At 37.3% G+C, this 19,819-nt stretch overlaps 3 protein-coding genes across 5 annotated transcripts; 2 read left to right on the top strand and 1 right to left on the bottom strand.

Moving 5' to 3' along the window:
* The first annotated feature begins 126 nt into the window (after window positions 1–126).
* Window positions 127–3,156, top strand: LOC143216870 (uncharacterized). Its single transcript, XM_076440416.1, has 7 exons — window positions 127–561; window positions 657–830; window positions 971–1,173; window positions 1,244–1,397; window positions 1,462–1,730; window positions 1,834–2,049; window positions 2,120–3,156. Exons 1-7 carry the CDS (start codon window positions 513–515, stop codon window positions 2,171–2,173), a joined length of 1,119 nt encoding a protein of 372 aa, XP_076296531.1. The 5' UTR covers window positions 127–512; the 3' UTR covers window positions 2,174–3,156.
* Window positions 3,157–4,092: 936 nt separating this feature from the next.
* Window positions 4,093–15,447, bottom strand: LOC143216847 (protogenin B-like). 3 transcript variants are annotated; one of them, XM_076440340.1, is made up of 20 exons: window positions 14,988–15,446; window positions 13,822–14,084; window positions 13,611–13,743; window positions 13,219–13,375; window positions 13,070–13,144; window positions 12,765–12,991; window positions 12,544–12,689; window positions 12,309–12,468; window positions 11,766–12,050; window positions 11,499–11,666; window positions 11,225–11,416; window positions 10,950–11,134; window positions 10,721–10,868; window positions 10,545–10,643; window positions 10,315–10,468; window positions 10,109–10,242; window positions 9,558–9,923; window positions 9,038–9,318; window positions 8,854–8,961; window positions 4,093–8,304 (listed from the first exon to the last, which is right to left on the bottom strand). In XM_076440340.1, exons 1-20 carry the CDS (start codon window positions 15,052–15,054, stop codon window positions 8,104–8,106), a joined length of 3,549 nt encoding a protein of 1,182 aa, XP_076296455.1. In that variant the 5' UTR covers window positions 15,055–15,446; the 3' UTR covers window positions 4,093–8,103. The 3 variants fall into 3 exon arrangements, with proteins under 3 accessions (XP_076296455.1, XP_076296457.1, XP_076296458.1); XM_076440342.1 differs by having other exon boundaries at window positions 10,956–11,134; window positions 14,988–15,445; XM_076440343.1 differs by lacking the exon at window positions 11,225–11,416 and having other exon boundaries at window positions 14,988–15,447.
* Window positions 15,448–15,842: 395 nt separating this feature from the next.
* Window positions 15,843–19,707, top strand: Zw10 (Zeste-white 10 kinetochore protein). Its single transcript, XM_076440354.1, has 10 exons — window positions 15,843–16,082; window positions 16,232–16,434; window positions 16,501–17,305; window positions 17,374–17,522; window positions 17,913–18,013; window positions 18,074–18,249; window positions 18,337–18,543; window positions 18,612–18,749; window positions 18,829–18,962; window positions 19,167–19,707. Exons 1-10 carry the CDS (start codon window positions 16,046–16,048, stop codon window positions 19,380–19,382), a joined length of 2,166 nt encoding a protein of 721 aa, XP_076296469.1. The 5' UTR covers window positions 15,843–16,045; the 3' UTR covers window positions 19,383–19,707.
* Window positions 19,708–19,819: the final 112 nt, after the last annotated feature.

The following is a 19,819-nucleotide window of genomic DNA, read 5'->3' as shown; positions in this document are numbered from 1 at the left end:
CTTTTCTTCAAGGAAAATTATCTGTGCCCCGTCTATAGGTTTATATGGTCTAAGGTCTATACCTATGCCGGACAAGGTGCGTGATGGCGGGTCTATAAGCATGTATGGTCTAAGGCCGAAGCAATCGATCAGTTGTAATTGGATGTAATTCCGTGTTCAGCGGTGATTCTTCATAATTCGTTAGTTAATGGTGATCGCGAGATCTGTGTGCTGCATTTGAATCGCGTCCGAGAAAGTGGTGTGGTGAACGACTGAACGGTACCGCGGCAGCCCGGCAGCCTATCTTTCTTTAACCACAGACGGCCAAAAATCGACCACGACGTCGATGACTCTGCCGAAAGGGAAACGTCCGTGGTAACACGTTCCTCCTCGCGTCCAGCTTTTGAGGTTAGTCGGGGGGAGAAAAGCGGTGGTGTTCGAATACGAGCATTGTTGCGGCCGGTCCGTTTCGATTGCGGGAAGTACCTGTCAAACAACCGCCAAGATTCGGTTCCTTTAAATGACAAGCAGTCATGGCAACGTCTGGGTCCGATAGAAAGCCGAGAGTCGTAGTTTTAGGAGGTGAGTATGGTTTCGTTCGTCGCACGATAGCGCGCGACGGAAGCGATAAACAGAAATGAGACAGAAAAAAATGCGTGTTGTTATCGTTGGAACAGGATGCGGTTTCATAGGGCGTAATCTTGTCGAGTATCTGTTGGATAACGATCTCGTTTCGTTCGTGCGTGTCGTGGACAAAGTGCCGCCGCAGACTGCCTGGCTGAATGCTAAACACCAACAAGTATTCGAGCACCCGTCGCTCGAGTTCAAGAGCGCCAACTTGATTAATGCAGGTACTTAGATAACAGAGAATGAAACCGTGTCGCCGAATTGACAATCGTTTCGCCACGGCTACGGTATTCTAATTCAACTCCGTAAGCAACCGGCGCCCGTTATCTCGAGACTCGTACTACTTTATCGTTATTGTTTACAGTGTCTTGTCAAAACGCGTTCGCATCCGACGATCCGTTCGATTATGTGATTAATTGCGCTGGGGAGACAAAGAGCGGTCAGACGGATCCCGTGTACAAAGAAGGGATTTATAAACTTAGCATGAACTGTGCTCAACAAGCAGCCAAACTACGAGTGGATCGTTACATAGAGATATCCTCTGGTAATTTTAATGCTTCTGAAAAAGTATGTGACTCCTCTCGTTTCATTTCCAATCGTCGAAATGTAGAAATCTACGATAAAGTTCTGTTTTCAGAATCCTCATAAGGAAGACGAGATCGGAGAACCTTGGACGTACGTTGCGAAATACAAGTTGCAAGTGGAGAACGATCTGAAGAACATACCGAATTTACAGTACACCGTACTTAGACCAGCTATCGTATACGGTTGCGGAGACAAAACTGGTTTAGGTAATAGAAGATCTAGGTCTTGTATTAGAATTATAACATTTCAAGGTAACGTTTCGCTTTTTAGCACCTCGTTTAGTGGTGGGAGCAGTTTATAAACACTTGGGAGAGATGATGAAGCTACTTTGGGGACCAGATCTTCATATGAACACTGTTCATGTAAGGGATGTAGCCAGAGCTATTTGGCATGTAGCGAACAGGCCAGAGACGCTGGGTCAAACGTATAATGTTGTTGATGAAGGTGATTCTACTCAGGGATCGATTAGCGCTATCGTTTCCGAGTTATTTAACATCAATCACGATTATTGGGGTTATACGTTGTCTACATTGGCCAAAGTAAGGATGATATAAGGATACGTTTAGAGCGTTAAACGTGTTAGCGGGTTTTCATGTTAATAGAATTAACGATCTCGTTTCTATTTCGTTGTGTACTCTACAGACAGATATGAGTTCTGTAGTGGAGGAAGTGAATGACAAGCATATGGGACCTTGGGCAGAAGCTTGCAATAAGGACGGAGTGGAAAATAGTCCTCTGTCCCCGTATATAGATCAAGAACTTCTTTACAATAAACATTTGTATCTACAACCAGGAAAGTTGTTGAACACCGGGTTTACTTATATGTATCCCAAGCTCACGAAGAATGCTCTGAAAGAGGTACAGAGTTCTTTTACTAGAGTGGTTGGTAAAGAGAATTGATTGTATTAATTTATTTTTCCTTTTCCAGGTTCTCGAAGATTTTGCAAACATGAAAATATTTCCACATTCGTTGGTCCTATAAATTGTAGCAATGCAGACTGCCAAGATCAATTATTGAAACAGCTTACAATGAACTTGTATAAAGAACTTTTTGGAGCGTTTCACCTTGTGCCTAGCAATCTATGCAAGTTACGTACTTTACTGTATGTTATACATTTTACTCGTATTTTACCCGCTAACGAATACTGTTAGTCAAGTTTATATAGAGTATACAAGATGGAATACGAAGATTTCATATAATAAGCCTATCTGCAAATGTGATAAACTAGGAATTAATGTACTTAATTTTATCATAGTTTGAGCTATGAATTTTTCGCACGTTAAGGTTGCTAGTCAAGTTTTGACATGAATATAAAGAGTAATGTGGAAGTTGGGGAAAAATGCTGACGAGCAGACAAGAGACTAGAGATATTTACATGCCGGAACTTTAATGTATTATAGCATGTAGACGTTATTTGGATGAATATTTTAGAGAATTACGTACATCGTGAAAACAAATGCTTTTTATATTGCATTTCTCCAAGACTGGAAAAATAATTATAATTGTTAAAAAAAAAAAGAAAATAAAAGAGGGAGAAACTAATGAGATTCGTGTAGAATGTGTAAGGAGGGACTTTTTTTTGTTTTTACAATTCACTGCATTCCAATATAGATCTTCCATTGAGCTATGTCTCGTGACTTCAGAAATCTTTTTATTCCAAGCAAATAACGGTTTCGTAAGTTTAGAAATATTAGATACATTCGAACGATATAATGTATTAAATCAAGTACAAATAATATTACTTAAGCTAGAAAAATATTTCTAAAACGCCAAAAAAAAAAACACGAAAATTGAGTAGGTTTATTACACGAAAAAAAGGTAAACCTAATTTTGCATCAGATTGTATAACAAAATAAATGCATAGGCTAACGGCACCAACTGCCAATTAAGATTAATAGTATTACTCTTTTGAAACAATTGTTATTAATCATTTGATAATAAAGTTATTCATTTATGCAATTTAATCATGCGTTTTTAATTGTACCTCTTATGTAATTCCAAGACTTGTGTATATACATTATTAGGAATAGGATATTTATCTCTTGTCTTCATTCTCTTTTTTTTCTTTCTTTTCTTTTGTAAGACAAGTAACATCGATACACTATCTTAATTTTATTCAATCATTGGTTACAACAAGATACTGCGCTCAGAAGGGTCAACAATATCATTAAATATTTCGTGTATCGTTTTAATTCGAATACTTTAAACAATAAGATTATAATTTGATGTAGTTCATTATACATAATATATTAAAATATATACTTTTAATATTTTCTGCGGATAATATATGTACAATCGTAGAGTAAAAATATTTACAAAGTAACTGCACCCTAAAAAACAGTATAATCGTCGCAAATACTCTAATTATGAAGGTGTCAGTAAAAAAAAAGGATAGAAAAAAAATGGTAAGGATTCGCGAGAAATAAATTAATAAAGTTTCCTTAATATATAATAATTACTATTACAATTAACGATAGTAATACAAACATCAATTTTACCGTGTTCCTTCGTTTTCTTTCTTTCTTTCTTTTTCATATATATCTCGTCGTATAAAATAAAGTATTAATGTCTTGGCTATATCTATCCACTGTCACGCGACAAATACATTTTCTGAGGTAAATCGTGTAAATCTAAATTATAAATGTTGTGTAATAGGTACTGAGGTTAAGTTAAAATTAAGTAATATAAGGTTCCCACCGCGTACAAGCGTGGTGGCGATTATGGAGGTATGTTTACTTGACTAGAGTCGCCGTACGATCTATAATTAATACTTTATATATGTCCATGTATGGCCAATACTATTGGATCGTTTCGTCTTGAAACGCTATTGCAAATGAAATGAATTAAATGACTACACTCTCCCTTTGCTATCCGATAAAAGCTACGAAGTGATTTGTATGAAATTTTTCCTGCACAAATTTAAAAAAAAAAATGCTATAGACGGTACACTTCTAACGCGCTTATAATTGAAATATTGCTTAGTGGGATAGAATGTAGAAGTAGATATGCATCATGAGAACCTACTAATAAAATACTTTGTTTCTTTTATACAGGGTGTCCCACAATTCCTGCACATCCCGGAAATGGGAGGTTCCTGAGACCATTTGAAGCGACATTTTCCTTTGCAAAAATGGCCGCCCCGCGGCTTTGTTTAGGAGTTATTAACGAAAAACACGGACCAATCAGAGCGCGCCGGGCCGACTGTGCCAACTAGCGTCTAGATCGCGCTACGATTGGTCCGTGTTTTTCGTTAATAACTCCTAAACAAAGTCGCGGCGGCAATTTTGGCAAAGGAAAATGTCACTTCAAATGGTCTCAGGAACCTCCCATTTCCGGGATGTGCAGGAATTTTGAGATACTCTGTATATGAAGACTTCATATGACAAATTAATATTTTCTATATGTATATTATATATATATATATGTAAAAAAAAGAAAAATCTATTGTTGAAATAGCCTCAATTCCAAGTATTTCTCTTTTATACAAATCGTTATTACTCTAAACGTGAGATTTACAATACTTGTTCCTGCCTATGTGCAGTCTACAGATAAGATGTTTATTGCTTTGTACTTCAATACTGCAATTATTAATCCGTTTATTTAGAAGTAAATTGAACACTTAGCACGGCGACTCTATTATCTGCTTTTCCTTTTCTTTTTGTTTTTCCTCGTCGGTTTTCTACGAAGTCTACAACTTATCACATCCACACACTTAGCTTGAAAAATCGTTACAGTACACGAACTGTTTCATCTGGTGTAAAATCATTATTGGTTTCTTATAAATTCGATAAACGGTTTATCAAAATGGAAGATTATTTTCTCTCTCTTTTTTTTTTTAATACAAAGTACAATATAAAACGAATGAAAAAGTTCCCGGTAAAAAAGTATCAATGGCAGTCGAAGCATTGCTGCACTTAAATATAGTACATCGTTATGTTACTAAGAATAAAATGATCAAAAGTGTTTATAAACCTATATTCATTCACTCCCCTTACAAAATCTATAAAAATCGATCGTTAAGATTCGTATACAGTAAAAAAGAAAAGCATGTAATTTCTTTAAAGAGATAGAGCATAATATATTCGCCGCAAGTATTCGTCGCTATATTAATTATCTTTTTCTCCATCATCTATCAACGCTTTTGAACTATCGTTTTCTTCTTCTTCTTTTCCTTTCTCTTTTATCCATATAAAAACAATAATACCTTTCTTCTTAGAATTATTAAAATTCCGTTAATATTATAAAATTGTACAAGCTTAATAATTAACATATACATACAGTGCGAAAGATATCTCGAAATATTTTAGGAGAGTTCAATGCCAAAGGAAAACAAATTCATGAGCGATCAATGTTAATTATAGTTGCCTACCGATTATATTATCAATTCTCGTTTCCCCCATTCAACTTTAAGAAGAGTAACAAATACTTTCAACAAATATAAAAGTATACCGCTATATGTCAGTAACGTAAAATGTAACAGGTTCATGTTAAATACGATAACAAATGGAAAACAAATCGTTTAAATAAAAAAATCACAGAACAAGCAAATTCTCTCTGTGAAATATGTATGCTTGCAACAAATCAGATTTGTCGTGTTTTAATGTCAAGAATAAATAGCTGTCGCGTTGTATGAGAAATGAGATTCTAATTTAAAAAAAACCATGATCGTACTATACATATATATATATAACAAATTTTATACACGAAGTGCAAGTTAAATTACTTTCTGTTTTTTTTTCTTTTCTTTTCAAATCAATCAGATCTTGTAACTATTTCACTCTCGAAGTCTTGTGTTATAATCTATTAATGTTGAGTCCGAATAATATATAAGTGTAAATCATAATTTATACTTAAGAAAGTATAGTTGCAGTGTGTGTGTGTGTATGTGTTCTATATAAAAAATCTGTATTAATAGAGTAACATGTCTTTAACGTAAGGCAGAATTATTTTCTTTTGTAGAACTGATATCAAATTATAATATTTAACAAATTATTTCGTATAAAGATGTAGAATTCTGTACAATAAATATAATATGGTAAAAATCTCTAGCATGTGCAGATTGATTTAATTCTATCAAGTCCATTTCGAGACCGAACATTTCGACAACTGTTTAGAGAGTGCGGAACAATGTTCGACATTTTCTGAACAGTTGTTGAAATGGTGGGTCTCAAGATGGAACACTATCTTTACATGATTTCATACTGTGCTTGTAGTGACTACGTTATTGCATGATTCAGTGTAATGTGATCATTTTGGGTACTACTGAACGTGTAAAATGTAATAAATAACAATTAATGGAGGTACAATAATAACATGACATATCTACGTCTCACTCTAAAAGATATAGCTTATTTCTATCAGGTACTGTGTTGGGTTTCATTTCTGTCATGGTAACATGCACCAGTCTGGAATATGTTTTGTAGTTTTGTTTCGTTCTTCCCTTTGTATGGTGTAGTTAACTTTAAATGTCTTGTATAACGTAAGATTTGTCTTTGTCATACGTAAGCTGACGACGTAGAACAGGAAAAAATACATTTAGAATGTAACTGCTGATATAGTATCCAATTACTCTTTGTCCGCGTCTCAATATAATCTTTTTAAAACTATATACGGCTTTCTCGTCGAAGTTTTGTACATGGTGCCTAAAAAATTTAGAATTTCTCCCATTTAAAAACTCCAATCTTATTTTTTCCTGCTCCCCTATTATGTTGCAGTAGTCTATAATACAATGATTAGACGCGTAATGTAAACAAGACTTTGTTAAATTAATACAAACGTCTCAATCCTTCCCTTTCCTTTTGAAAAGTGTTTTGATAACGTTCGACTCTTTTTGATAGAATCGATATACTCGTCAAAGTTTCGAATGCTATATACTCATGTGTCGGTAGCACTGGCATTAAAAAAGCAAATCAAAGTTCTAGCTCTATCTCGCGAATAGATTAAGATCTGATTTAGTTCTCCCATTTCAATCGCTTAACTAAAAAAGAACGTTCTCTTGTTCGTCTCGATTTGGCTAATGGAAAACGCAAGAGTGTGGAATGATCAATACTATTGCTCTTTTCGAAAGCAATACATATTGTGAAATAACTTAGGCCATACCTGTACCTGAATATTATCATTAATTTTGTCCTCCTTAGCATAAAAGGAATGCATTATTTACTTATCTTTCGCTATCATTCGAAAAACATGATACTCCTATCTTATAAACATATTCACAGGTTAATGGTTAATCCTATTTACAGAAGCATCAAGAAACTTCTTCCCGTCCCGCTATCTCATTCTTAATTTCATAGTTCACCCTTTCATGGGTATCAACTTTCTCTCTCTCACTCTCTCCCTCGCGCGCGCATGTGTTTGTGTGTGTGTGTGTGTGAGCAAGTTAGCTAATGAATATTAAGTATCATTCGCATGATTTATCCGTAGCACAGTGCCGTTTCTAACACAACATGAAATCTAAGAATCGCTAGATTTCTTGCCGAATCGTTAATACAGGAATACTTCTTTCTCTCAGTGTTCTCAATAGACAGAACTTGCTCGAGAATATTATTTACAAAAACCTGTGTTTATGTGTGTGTGTGTTTTCAGATTTGACGTACTTTTATCCGTACGACCCTATTTTATTTACATTACTTACCAGAATGTATCAGTATTTTTCTCATTTACAAACTGTACTCAATTCGTAAAGTGTAGTAACTTGCATTGCTTCTACTTCCTCGAGAATTTCATTTCTTGTTACTTTTAACCCACGCGTACACACATATGCGTGTGTATGTGTTCGTATACGCATTATGTACACGTCGATTCGATTCGAGGCCGAGCCGAACCACGGGAAAAATGGTTGTATCCTACCTGTTGCCACAGTAACAGAGGAAGAAAGTGTGAATACTGAATCGTATAGACCGCGGCAGCTTTCATCCGTTTGGTCCCAGCGCTGGAACAGATATACACATAGACTTCGACAAGGATGAATCTCCGTCCGGACATCCCGAGTTGTTGTTTAAACTGCTACTGCTACTGCCTAAAGTACAATTGACAATCGTGAGCTGCGTGCCCTCCAAATCTGGCTCCAGCTCATGTTCCGACGTCTGCTTAACGAAGTCCTTTGTTTTGTACTGCAACACACCAAAGAACCACGTCTCGGTATCAATGAAACAATTCTCCTGTCGATGGGTCATTCCATGCAACATCGATCACTTTTTGATCTGAACCGTCGACAATTTTGTTCTAAATAAAATATGTTGTAGTCCTCATCATTTTGCCGGTGTAGAATTTGTTTAAAAATTACACCGCGTCCTTTTCCAGCTCATTGTGACGCCAATTTTCGATTCTCCATCCTTTTCAAGGGCTCAATTTGAAAGGCAAACTCCCAGGCATATCACTCTGGCCTTTTTCGACATTATAAAGTTAATTATCGAGATTGAAAATATTATTCTATGATAGCCCAATGCTTTCTGAATAAAAACAAAATATAGCTCAATCGGACAAACAGTTCCCGAGATAAAAAATTCGTGAGTGAGGCCAGTTTTCGCCAAAATGGGTAAAAATTGCAAACTTTGAAGGCCTGTCCTCCTTAATTTCACACCCTCCCCCCCCCCCGAATTTCACATGGCCTACAATATATTTCATTCGGAACATATTTCTTTTTATCACTATATTCGTACCTGTGAACTTTTTGTTACTTGAATCTCCTTAGGCTCGCCATTCACGTCCCATGACGTTAGCAAAGGTTCCTTCGCGCAGGATTCAACAATCCCATTGGATTTCCCACCCTGTAGCAACGAACAAATCAGTTGTCTGTACTCTCGTACTGAAGACAAAGAAATATCATTGACTCCCGTGATGTACCTTTGTATCTAAATGTGGATTCGTCGCGACCGGAGACGATGGACAAAGAACAGCAAGTTCGATTTCGTTGGGCGTCACTCTAGCGTTCATTTGTTGGCTCACCGACGTAGAGGACTCGTCCACGCAACATCTGTTTCCATTTCGTACCAACGAACGTCCCCCTTTCATTGCCTGCGCATTGTCTCTCAAGATACGAGCATTTTCCCACTTCCTTCGACAATACATGCTACACAGGCAGATCATGATAAATCCGATGCTTATGCTTGCGCCAAGAATCACACCTAAACGTAACATGTATCGCATTATAATACTATCGCCAATGCTGGAGTAACAATAAATAGATTCGGCGAAACTGCAGAACTTTTTGCTGTGCACATTAACACTAAACCTACCGACCATCAAAAGTGACTGATGTGTATAGTATTATAAAAATAACAAGATTTATTCGATTTTACTTGAAATCGAAAGGTAGCTGCCCTGCAGGTTCGCCATAGATTGCTTCAGCGAATCCGTCGCTTACCAAGGCTCTGATCTGGTTTTATGTTTTGCGGCGGCTTTTGTTCATCCGGCGGATTAGGTACTTTCGACGGACCACCGCTGGTGATAATATTGATCGGATCAGAAGGTTTACCGTAGCCCGCTTTCGTCGAAGCCCGGACCATAACAAAATATCGTTTCCCCGGAGTCAATTCCAGTAAAATCGCCGAGGTTTTGTTACCAGGTACCGTCATGTTTTTCCACATGGTCTTCGAATCGATTAAATCCATGGTGTATATGACAAAATAATTTTGTATTACACCATTTATATTGCTCGGTTCTTTCCACGCGATTCGAACTTTTGTATTGTTCACCAAAAACCATTGTACCTCCTCCACCTTTCCAGGAACTAAAAGTATCGGGTTATCAATCTTCTCCACTGATTTCTCTAAGACCTTAAATACAGTGTGAGTCTCATAACATGACGATACAACTCGTAAGTCATTTCTCTTCGTACAACAAATAACTTACGAGTTATTTGAGATCGTCATGTTATCAGACTCACGCTGTATACATGGAAAGCGTAGTACTTACTGTCTTCGTTCGTATAACATTCGATAGCTTCGCTGTAGAAACTGCTTTGGCTCGTGTCGTTTCGAATAGCTTTTACTTTAAATTGATATAATGTAAATGGTTTCAGTTTATCGACGCTCACCTTCGTAGAGTTTCTAAAAATATGACAATCGTTTTAGTCACGATAGATTTCAATTGATGTAACATAGGGTAATTATTATACGTACAATATGATACATTTGGGACCGTCTAGACTTGCGGTATGAATCGCCTGGTAGCACAGTTCGAAAGAATCTGCTTGATGCGCGTCGTTCGATGACCATGTTACATTTATGGAAGTAGGCGAAACAGGAATAGCTTCCAAGGCCATTGGCAGATTACCTAAATTAAAGATGAAAGTGTTTTAATTGCGCATGCAACAACTGTGCCGCTTTCTCCATCGAATTTCTCAACTTACTTGCATCCAGTGGAACAGTTTCGATCTGCTTTGTCAGGCAACTGGTCGCTTTGCCAGAGCTTATCATACACAAGCCCACCATATATGAAACATTTACATCTGTACAGAACAATAAAATAATTTAATCTTCCCTCGACAAAGTATAAAATAAACTTCACCGCGCGAACAATACTTACCGAGATTAGTAAATACGTGTTCGGTAATATTTTGTGGTAAAAAAATACTCGCGAATTTCTGTCCATTTTGATTTTCACAATAGATTTTCCAAAGATCAAATTCTGATTTAATTTTATCATTTTCTTTAATATTCATTTTCCATTTCACCTGCGAACCAAATCAAGGAAATTTTACAGACAACAATGAATATTAAACAGACTGTATTAATGGATGATTTGGAGGACGTACACGAACCTTCACAATCGAAGAATTTATAAGCGATACTTGCATATCCACAACGTTTTTGATAACAATTGATTCCACGGTTGGCATAGTCACAGTCGTCCACTCCAACTGCGACTCGCTTATATTAGGCCAGCCTAAATTTGTTTTTGCTAACACTCGTAGATCGTATTGTGCACCAGGTATTAGATCTAGATATGAATAATTCAGTCAGATTTAATCGCGCGTTCATAAATCGTCGTCTGTATTACTGAACAATGAAAAATAAGTGGAGTGTATACCAGAAAGTACATAAGATTCAACGCTAGCAGGTAAAGGAAGAACACGAGAAGATGGATGTTCATGCCGTCTGCACTGTAATTTGTATTGTACGACGATACCACGAGCTTCCTTCTTAGCGAGCGGTTCCCATGATACATTTAATTTTGTACTACTAATTATATTCACTTTTACTTTTGGTACACTTATAGGAACTGCGTAAAGAGACAGCGCTTTTAATATTCTATTCCACGCGAATATAAATATAAAAGAACAAAGAGGAATCTCTCGACTTACCACTTGGAGCTGTAGAACACAAAATGGTGGCTGATTGGTCACTGGGACCATTATTGTTCCACACTCGTATGTAGAAGGAGTAATTAGTAAACGGTTCGAGAAGCTTCGTCACTTCCACCGATGTAGAGTTACCGGGTTCGGGCGGTGAAACTTCTTCCTTTCCTCCTTCTGTATTAAATAGAATATATGTGGGAATTATACACACGATATCTGTACGATCAATATTATTATTCCTTTGATTAACTCTTTCTGAATTGTTTCGCTCACCTACGGGACTGTAATGGACGGTATAAGCTGTAATACTGGTGTACGGTAGAGACTTTGGTGGATCCCAGGAAATAAAAATTTTAACGGGTGATACAGCATGACATTTCAGAGAGGTAGGTGCAGCAGGACTGTTACGAGATGTGTTCACTTGAAGCCGACCTGCGGCCCAAATTTCGCCAGCCGAGTTCACAGCAACGCATTGATAAGTACCCGAATCTGAAGGAACCGTTGCTGATATTGCTAACTCCTTTTTATTATGATCTTTTATATATGTAGTCCTACGTCCTGTGAAAGTTGTTTATACACTAGATCGTAGCTGGATTAAAAAAAAGTATCGATTCAATGATATATTAGACGGTTGCGTAAGTTCGTGTCCGATTTGAAAATAAAATTGAACGGTTAAATTTTAAAGAGTACAGCATTGTTAATCAATTATATAGTCACCATTCTTTTCGACAATTACAACACGATGTCGTCTCGCGACATCTACGAAAATCGGGCACGAACTGATGCAATCATCTGATATGTGTAGTCATGGTATACCGTTCATTGTAATATTTAGCGAGTCTTTCAACCAATATATCTTCGGCACAGGCAACCCCTGCGCTTGACACTCGAATCGCGCAGTTCTTCCATTTGGACACACTTGGCTCTTGGGCGTTTTCAAGAACGTTGGTGGTACCAAAATATCCACCGTAATATTCTAAAATCAATTTTATACAACGGTTATTATTGTTATTGTCATTGTAGCTGCAGGAATGTAGCTTCCACGACGAACCTGAATCTCCAAATTGTTTGTATCAACGGTTTTCGTAGAACATAGATAAACTCCTGCATCGGACACGCTCACGTTTACCAATGACAATATATTAATTCCGATGTTAGAATTAGGCAAAATGCGAGGTTGTGCAACATTTTGAGTATCTGAAATAGATGTTATACAATCGATTTTTTGAAATTGCGGAGATGTTGGAGAACGTGGATGCAAATAAAAGTTACCAGTATAGCGAGGAATAAATGTCCACGTCATAAGTGGAGATGGATATCCAGATGCAGCGCATGCTAAACTAAGACTTGTTCCATTTAGCAACCAATGATTATACGAAACTTGCGGAAACAACAACGGTGGCGTATGCGATCCATTACCCTCTGGCCGAGAGGTAACGGTTAATTTTGCCTCTTTACTCTTTTTGGTTTTCTTTAGGAATTCATTATTTACTATGCATCTGGAAATAGAAATGTACATTTTGTATATTATCGATTCTAACTTGCAAATTAATCTGTGCAACGAAATATACACATACCTATATGAACCAGCATCTGATAACTTTGTTGCTTTTATGTACAGAACACCTGGTGGTACCATAAAATACCTACTACTGTAAAACAAGTACATTAATGTGTGAAGTAAATTATAGCAATCGTTTGTTGACTGATTATAAGTATTTCTTACTTTGAATTATTATGGTTGGGCAACAATTTTTCTCCATTATGCTGCCATGTGATATTAGGAGGAAAAGGAACGCTATCTATCAAGCAAGATAGTCTTGCTACCTCACCTTCATGTACAGTTATGTTTTCGGGTGATTCTTTAAATATATGGGCAAGTTCTAGAAAGTAGAAAGACAATTGTAATCGTAGTGGCATTACTGAACAACCCTTAAGCGGGTAGACTCGTTTCTAGGATTGCAAGGGTGCAGAATGCGCCTTCTCGTTTTAGATAATGCCAAGATCTTTTATCTAGGCTTTTGACTACTGAAAAACCCCATCTTTGCATTATCGAGAAATGAGAATCCTGGAAACAAGAGTCTACCACCTTAATAAAATAATGAACAGGGATTGTACCAGCTATTTGTATAAATGTAGGAGACGATCGTAGAAGTCCTAAATTAGTATGTGCTACACAACGGTATTCGTCTTTAATATAATCCCTAAAATTAACTGTGGTATTGTTCTTTTCTTTAAATTTCTGCACCATCTATAACAAGAATAGAGCCAAGAATAGCAATGAAAATGAATTTGTTAACACTCGTGATTAGTACTTGTGGGAACATACCTTGTGTAAGTGAAGAGAGCCATTCCGTAGAAGTGTACAACGTGCAATACCACACGGCGGTGCGGATACCCCATTGTGTAACCAAGATACATTCTGATTTGAACCAGCTATACAACTAAGTATAATTCCTTTTTTCCCTAATATCACATGACCACTCGGTTGAATTTCTAATGTTACGCCAGAACCTTTGGTTGGACTAGTATTGAAGCTTTCTGGTTTCGAAATGTTTATGTTATGTAAACCGGCTCCAATTTCTTTGACACCTGAAATTAGAGGATTGGAAATTTTGCGCGTGCATTAATAAGCAATTCGAAAATCTGTGTTCTTAAGTGAAATGTATACACAGATTGGCAAGTTACCAGGCTGATGCCTGACGCATGAAGAAACAAGAAGCTCTACTTGAAACACGTGTAACACCGTAAAAATGCATCGACCGATGTTTACGCAAGAACAACCACGAAAAATCATTCGAAATCAGATTAGGATTTTCCAAATGAACCATCGACGAGTGAACATAAGTAGAGATGTGATCAAGTACCTTGGAAATAGGTTCGAACTTTGATTGATTGAATTCAAACTCTCCATAAGTACTTCGAAAAATTGAAATAGTACTCTAAATAGTTTCGAACCTTATACAAGTACTTAAATGGAAGTATACTTGTAAGTATATTTGAATCTTGGTAGAACAGATTCGAAACTTTTACGAATATCATACCAGAAATTCTCTGATTTTTCTAACCATTACTTTTTTTACTTTTAAAATCAATTATGCTGTCCTTTAACGCATAATTTCATTCAGCATGTATAACTATAATTTCATAATCTATCACATTTTCATATGAACACACACACACACACATATCTTGTAACTGGTAAGTACTTATTCCGAGGTTCGAAAGCAGTTTGTATAAAATGAAAATACTTCTCAAATATAATCATTGAAACATTATTGCTTTTAAGTAGTAATCGAAACCCATGAAATGAGACTTGGTTATTGAAATTGACTCGGATTCGTGAGTTATATATTGAACTTGATCCCATCCCTAAACGTAAGGGTAGAAAGAGAAAAGTTAGCAACGACAGAAACGTTAGCGCGTGGTCCAGCATGTATCGGTTTGGTTTGGCGAACATAAACAGATTAGATAGAGGAGAGGAGGGAGACGCACCTGCGACACAAGCGGGCTTTAGCACTTCTGTAAACAAGATGCTCAGTAAAAGTACTCGCGCCGCCATATATTCACGCTCATTGGCACTGGTTTCACTGATAAATCTTGACCGAAACACGCCGTCGATTCGGTAGACTTTTCCGCGAAATTGGTCGCCGCATGTTTGACATCGGCTGCAAGAGTTTTCGGCCGTTCCGTGCGCCGAACTCTTACCCCCCTTCGAAGTTCGCCTCGGCTTCTCACATCGTCTCCATGCGAGACAGTATATCGTCACCGAGATCTCGAGGACGTCGACAATACCGAGAACTGCACGGCCGTCGCGAATTATACTCGATTAGCTTCGTTCGCATTAGCACGCGATTCGTTCGTTTCTTGCCATCTTCTCGACCACTGCTACTACCACGTTTCGTGACAGGGTACGACGGCCACTCGATAGAATGTTTTGTTAAGATCACGCGAACGCCCTCCATTGAGATGCCACCGCACTAAACCATAGAACCTTCGCGGAGTGGAAACTCCCTCACCAATTTTCAGTGCACGATATTGCGCATGCGCTCCTTGGAATCCTATTCAATCCTATTTTACACACGGCATTTGTTTCAGCATGAAAATTTAATTATTACAAGAATTTCTTTTAATTTTTCACTTCAATTTAACATTTTTTTTCCTCAATTTTAGAAATCTTTATAATTTAATTTTCGTATAAAATTTAAAATTGAGGGAAATTTGAAATTAAAATGAAAAATGAATAGAAGTTTTTAATTAAATGTGTCTCCTCTTGTCAAATATGAAAAAATATATTATCACAGAAAAATGCAGAAGATTACAAAATATCATGATCGTCTCATCTCTAATAACAGAGCATTCTATGCTGCTGTCAGCAATCGCATAGTAAACAGTATGTCAAACAGTGTCAAAGTAGAATGGAAATGAATGGAAACGAACTTGCAGGTTATTTGACATTCATAATTGTTTTCCACGGGTACTGTTGCTGAAATATCAACAGTACAACATACCATACTCGAGATTATAACACAACATTCTATTTTGGAAGCAACATGACATCGTTCTTAACTGAAGTGCTGATCACAGCAGGTGCGTACTCGAAAGTAACGTAAGGCATGCAAACTTGCAGAAATATACAAAATTTCCCGCGAAAATATTTGAAGACAACACTCTCGAAATTGTCTCTTCAACACTGTACTATTTCCTCCGATTTTTAACGTTCTCAATTTGTCGAGCAGGTAAATTAGAGACGATGAATTTGAACGAGAAGATAGCCGAAATACAAAAGGAAATAACAAAACTGAAGTACGACGTACAAAACTTCATGGATGACAATTACATCGAATTCACGTCGAAACTTACGAAGGATCAACATTTAGTTTCGAAAGGAGAGAAGCTTTTCGAAGAATTGAACGAGTTACAAAAAAAAATAGACGATCAGGTACCATGCGAAAAATTCTTGAACGCGAATTACTGTGGGAGTTTTTATTAATTTCTGTTGTTCAAGGTGAAGATAGAGCTGTCGGGTTCCACGAAAGAGTTGAAGACTCTCTCGCAGGCGTTGAAAGAGTCGAACATGATGCTGCAGCTGTCTAATCAGCTGTTAACATTACACAAATGCATCAAGTCCGTCAAGAATTCCGAAGAGGAGAAACGCTATGTCGACGCAGCCTGCACGCTGTGTGAAATGCAGATGATATTGTACAATCCTCAAAGCGATCTGCGCGATCTAGACATGTTCACAGCGATCGAGGAAGAGCATTTAAACCTGTACACTTCGTTCCTGACCAACACGTCCTCGTTATTGCGCGAACGGATCTGTTGGACCGGCGTCGAAGACAAAGACACGAATGTGATCACGTTGAGCGTGAAAGACCAATTCGACGACATGCAAGAGCTCATACAGGGACTGCATCGCATCGACAATCTCTCTAGTTACCAGCATAAATTCGCGAACACCCTCATGGACCACATAATCAATCCCATTATCAACGACGATTGTTCTGTCTACGTGGTCAACGAGAAAGTATTCACCATTGAAATCCTAAACAAGAAAAAATCCCCGAGCTACAAGAGTGTGCTGTACAATTTAGAATTGTTGTTCAAATTTCTTCATCAACATTTCAACGTGATCACGCACGACGACAAAACGTTCCTGCAGGAGATAAAGCCGCATTTGTTAGACAGATTGTCGGCGTCCCTAACGACTAACTGCATCTCGCGAATCGTTCCCACGTCCAGCGCCGATGTGAAAAACTTCACCCCCATTGTCCAGGCAATCTACGATTTTCAGTATTTCTTGGTCAAAATTGGTACGTTTGTCATATTACGGTTTACTAGTAAACGGTTTTCGGACATATAATTGTTTGTATTATTGCAGGGTTCATAACGTCGGAGGAGCTGTTCTTGACGGAGTACACGAATAATATCGACAAACTTTTCATCGAGAGAATCTGTCAGGACCTGTTGGCAAAGGCACGGATCATTATGAAGAAAGATTTGCACGATTGTATCACGTACGAGCCACAGGTTGAGTTCTTTCTGATGAAATTCCATTATTCGAATTCTACAAATGATTAAGGAGATAGACTAGATCGAACTAGGCCGCGATCGTCCTCGAAAGTCCCATTTTTTACATTTACATTGTAATTTCCATTATTCGGCAACGTAACTTGCATTATTCGAAAGCATAAAGCTGCGACAGCTAGGTACATGATGCCGAATAATGCAAATTACGCCTTGTAAATGTAAAAATAGAACTTTTGAGGGCGGTCGTGGCCTGGATTGATCTTTCATCTAGCGCTTTTGACTACTGAAAAACCCCCTCTTTGCATTATTGAGAAATGAGAAGGCGCATCCCGCACCCCTGCAATCCTGGAAACGAATCTACTCCCTGAATAGACGCAATCAATGTTTCAGGAGCCGCTAGTGTTTACTAAAGACGCGTGTGATCACGATAATATGAAAATAGACGCGAAATTAAGCGATAAAGCGTTTCAACTTCCTAGATGTCAGATAAGGTAGTAGAAATAACGCGGTTTTGATTGATATCGAGATTAACGAGTAAATGTTTCTCTCAGTAAAAGCGCGAAGGAGACATTGGATATTGCGAGAAGCATCCTAGACGAAGCATGTAGCAGTTCAGATTCTTACGCGCTAAGATTATTCTACACGTGCAGAAACGTTTTCGAAATGTACTCGGGATTGGTACCGGAACATCACCGGAAGTTCTTGGAAACGATACCTCAGCAAGTCGGTGAGAACTTAATGGCTTTGTTACATACTAACATGTCGTGGATGTTAGCTTTAATTAATCATTCATATGTATATATCTTTTAATCAGCTGTATTCCATAATAATTGTATGTATCTCGCCCATCATCTTCTCACACTGGGACACGAATACAGAGACAAGCTACCAGAGTCTCTGAAAACTTACAATCTAGCTTTCGCTGATCAAATATTAATACTAAGGAACGTAGGATCAACGTACTTCTTAGAACACATGAAGTACCAACGAAATATTATCTTTGATATCCTCAAAGAATCGGGTTAGTCAAAATCGAATAGTAAATTACCAATTGCTTTAACGAGGTCTCATAAAAATGTTTTTGAATAGGTTTGTCAGCATTAGGGCAGAGTCCGGAGCTGCAACCTAACACGGAACGTGCACTCAGACAGTGCATTCGACAACTAGAGTTATTGAAAACAGTTTGGCTAGACGTTTTACCTGTAAATATATATTGTAGAGCTGTAGGTCAGTCTCTCTCTCTCTGTTCTTAATGGAATTAGAGCAAATGTTACGACGCTTCTTTTTAAATGAATTATTATTTCAGGATGCATCATGAATTCTATGGTTGAAGACCTTATAACTAGAATTGTATCCGTTGAAGACATTCCTGCTGATGTTGCGACCGATTTGGGAACATTATTCAATATGATAGTTAAACGTGCACCAATGATATTTCCGGTGCGTGTCTATATTATAGAAAAAAACGTATATGAGCAAGTACACGAAAAGTTTTTTTATTAAAAATTACAGTGAGGATGTAATTATTAATAATTTGGCCTCGAAACAAATTCCGTCAGCTGTTCCTGTAAAATTAAACTGGAACAATATTATTCCTATTTTTTAAAATGATATCTTTAACAAAAGTAATTTTCTGTGTTTTAGGAGCCTCAGGAGATTCATCAACACGTAAGGAAATGGGAAAAGTTTTTAGAACTGATCAAAGTGCTTGGTGCTTCACTGAAAGAAATTGAAGTTAGATGGGGTGGCGGTAAAGGACCGCTGGCGCATAAATTTACGGCTTCTCAAGTGAAACAATTGATTAGAGCGTTATTCCAAAATACTGAACGCCGATCTAATTTGTTAGCTTCTATAAAGTAATAATTAGGTAATTTATGTTCTATGTAACTAAATCAATCTTGTGCATTTATTATTAAGCAAACTGTAATCATTGTTTTATAATATTGTATGATTAATACACTACGAATCCCTTTTACTTACGATTCATTTGTACCAATTACTCATTCGACCAACTTGTACATTGCAAATACTTACGTTGCGCAATTCCTCCGTGTTTTATCGAAGATTGCCAAATAATTGTTCGTTTATAGTGAGATTAAAAGATTATCGTATGAAATTTGTCTGTAAATCTAGAGACGACTGTCCAGTCATACAAAATTTTGAATACCATCGTAACGATTACTCACGTTACGTACTTATTGCGAAGATCTTCAAAACTCTTATCTATTCGTCGAAGAAAGAAACCAGTAAAGTAGTATTAACTTTAAGAAAGTAGACAAGCAGGCAGGCAGGCAGGG

This window comes from Lasioglossum baleicum, chromosome 16 (genome assembly GCF_051020765.1).
Source record: "Lasioglossum baleicum chromosome 16, iyLasBale1, whole genome shotgun sequence".
NCBI lineage: Eukaryota > Metazoa > Arthropoda > Insecta > Hymenoptera > Halictidae > Lasioglossum > Lasioglossum baleicum.
Note: the sequence above shows the minus strand (reverse complement) of the source record. Positions and strands in the feature narration are given on the sequence as shown.

Coding starts and splice junctions, on each gene's coding strand:
- LOC143216870 (XM_076440416.1), top strand. CDS start 513: ATGGCAACGTCTGGGTCCGATAGAAAGCCGAGAGTCGTAGTTTTAGGA. Junction 562..656: donor GAGAGTCGTAGTTTTAGGAG/GTGAGTATGGTT, acceptor TCGTTGGAACAG/GATGCGGTTTCATAGGGCGT. Junction 1,174..1,243: donor ATTTTAATGCTTCTGAAAAA/GTATGTGACTCC, acceptor TTCTGTTTTCAG/AATCCTCATAAGGAAGACGA.
- LOC143216847 (XM_076440340.1), bottom strand. CDS start 15,054: ATGGCGGCGCGAGTACTTTTACTGAGCATCTTGTTTACAGAAGTGCTA. Junction 12,690..12,764: donor ATTTATTCCTCGCTATACTG/GTAACTTTTATT, acceptor CATCTATTTCAG/ATACTCAAAATGTTGCACAA. Junction 11,417..11,498: donor GTGTTCTACAGCTCCAAGTG/GTAAGTCGAGAG, acceptor CTCTTTACGCAG/TTCCTATAAGTGTACCAAAA.
- Zw10 (XM_076440354.1), top strand. CDS start 16,046: ATGACATCGTTCTTAACTGAAGTGCTGATCACAGCAG. Junction 17,306..17,373: donor GTATTTCTTGGTCAAAATTG/GTACGTTTGTCA, acceptor GTATTATTGCAG/GGTTCATAACGTCGGAGGAG. Junction 17,523..17,912: donor GTATCACGTACGAGCCACAG/GTTGAGTTCTTT, acceptor TCAATGTTTCAG/GAGCCGCTAGTGTTTACTAA.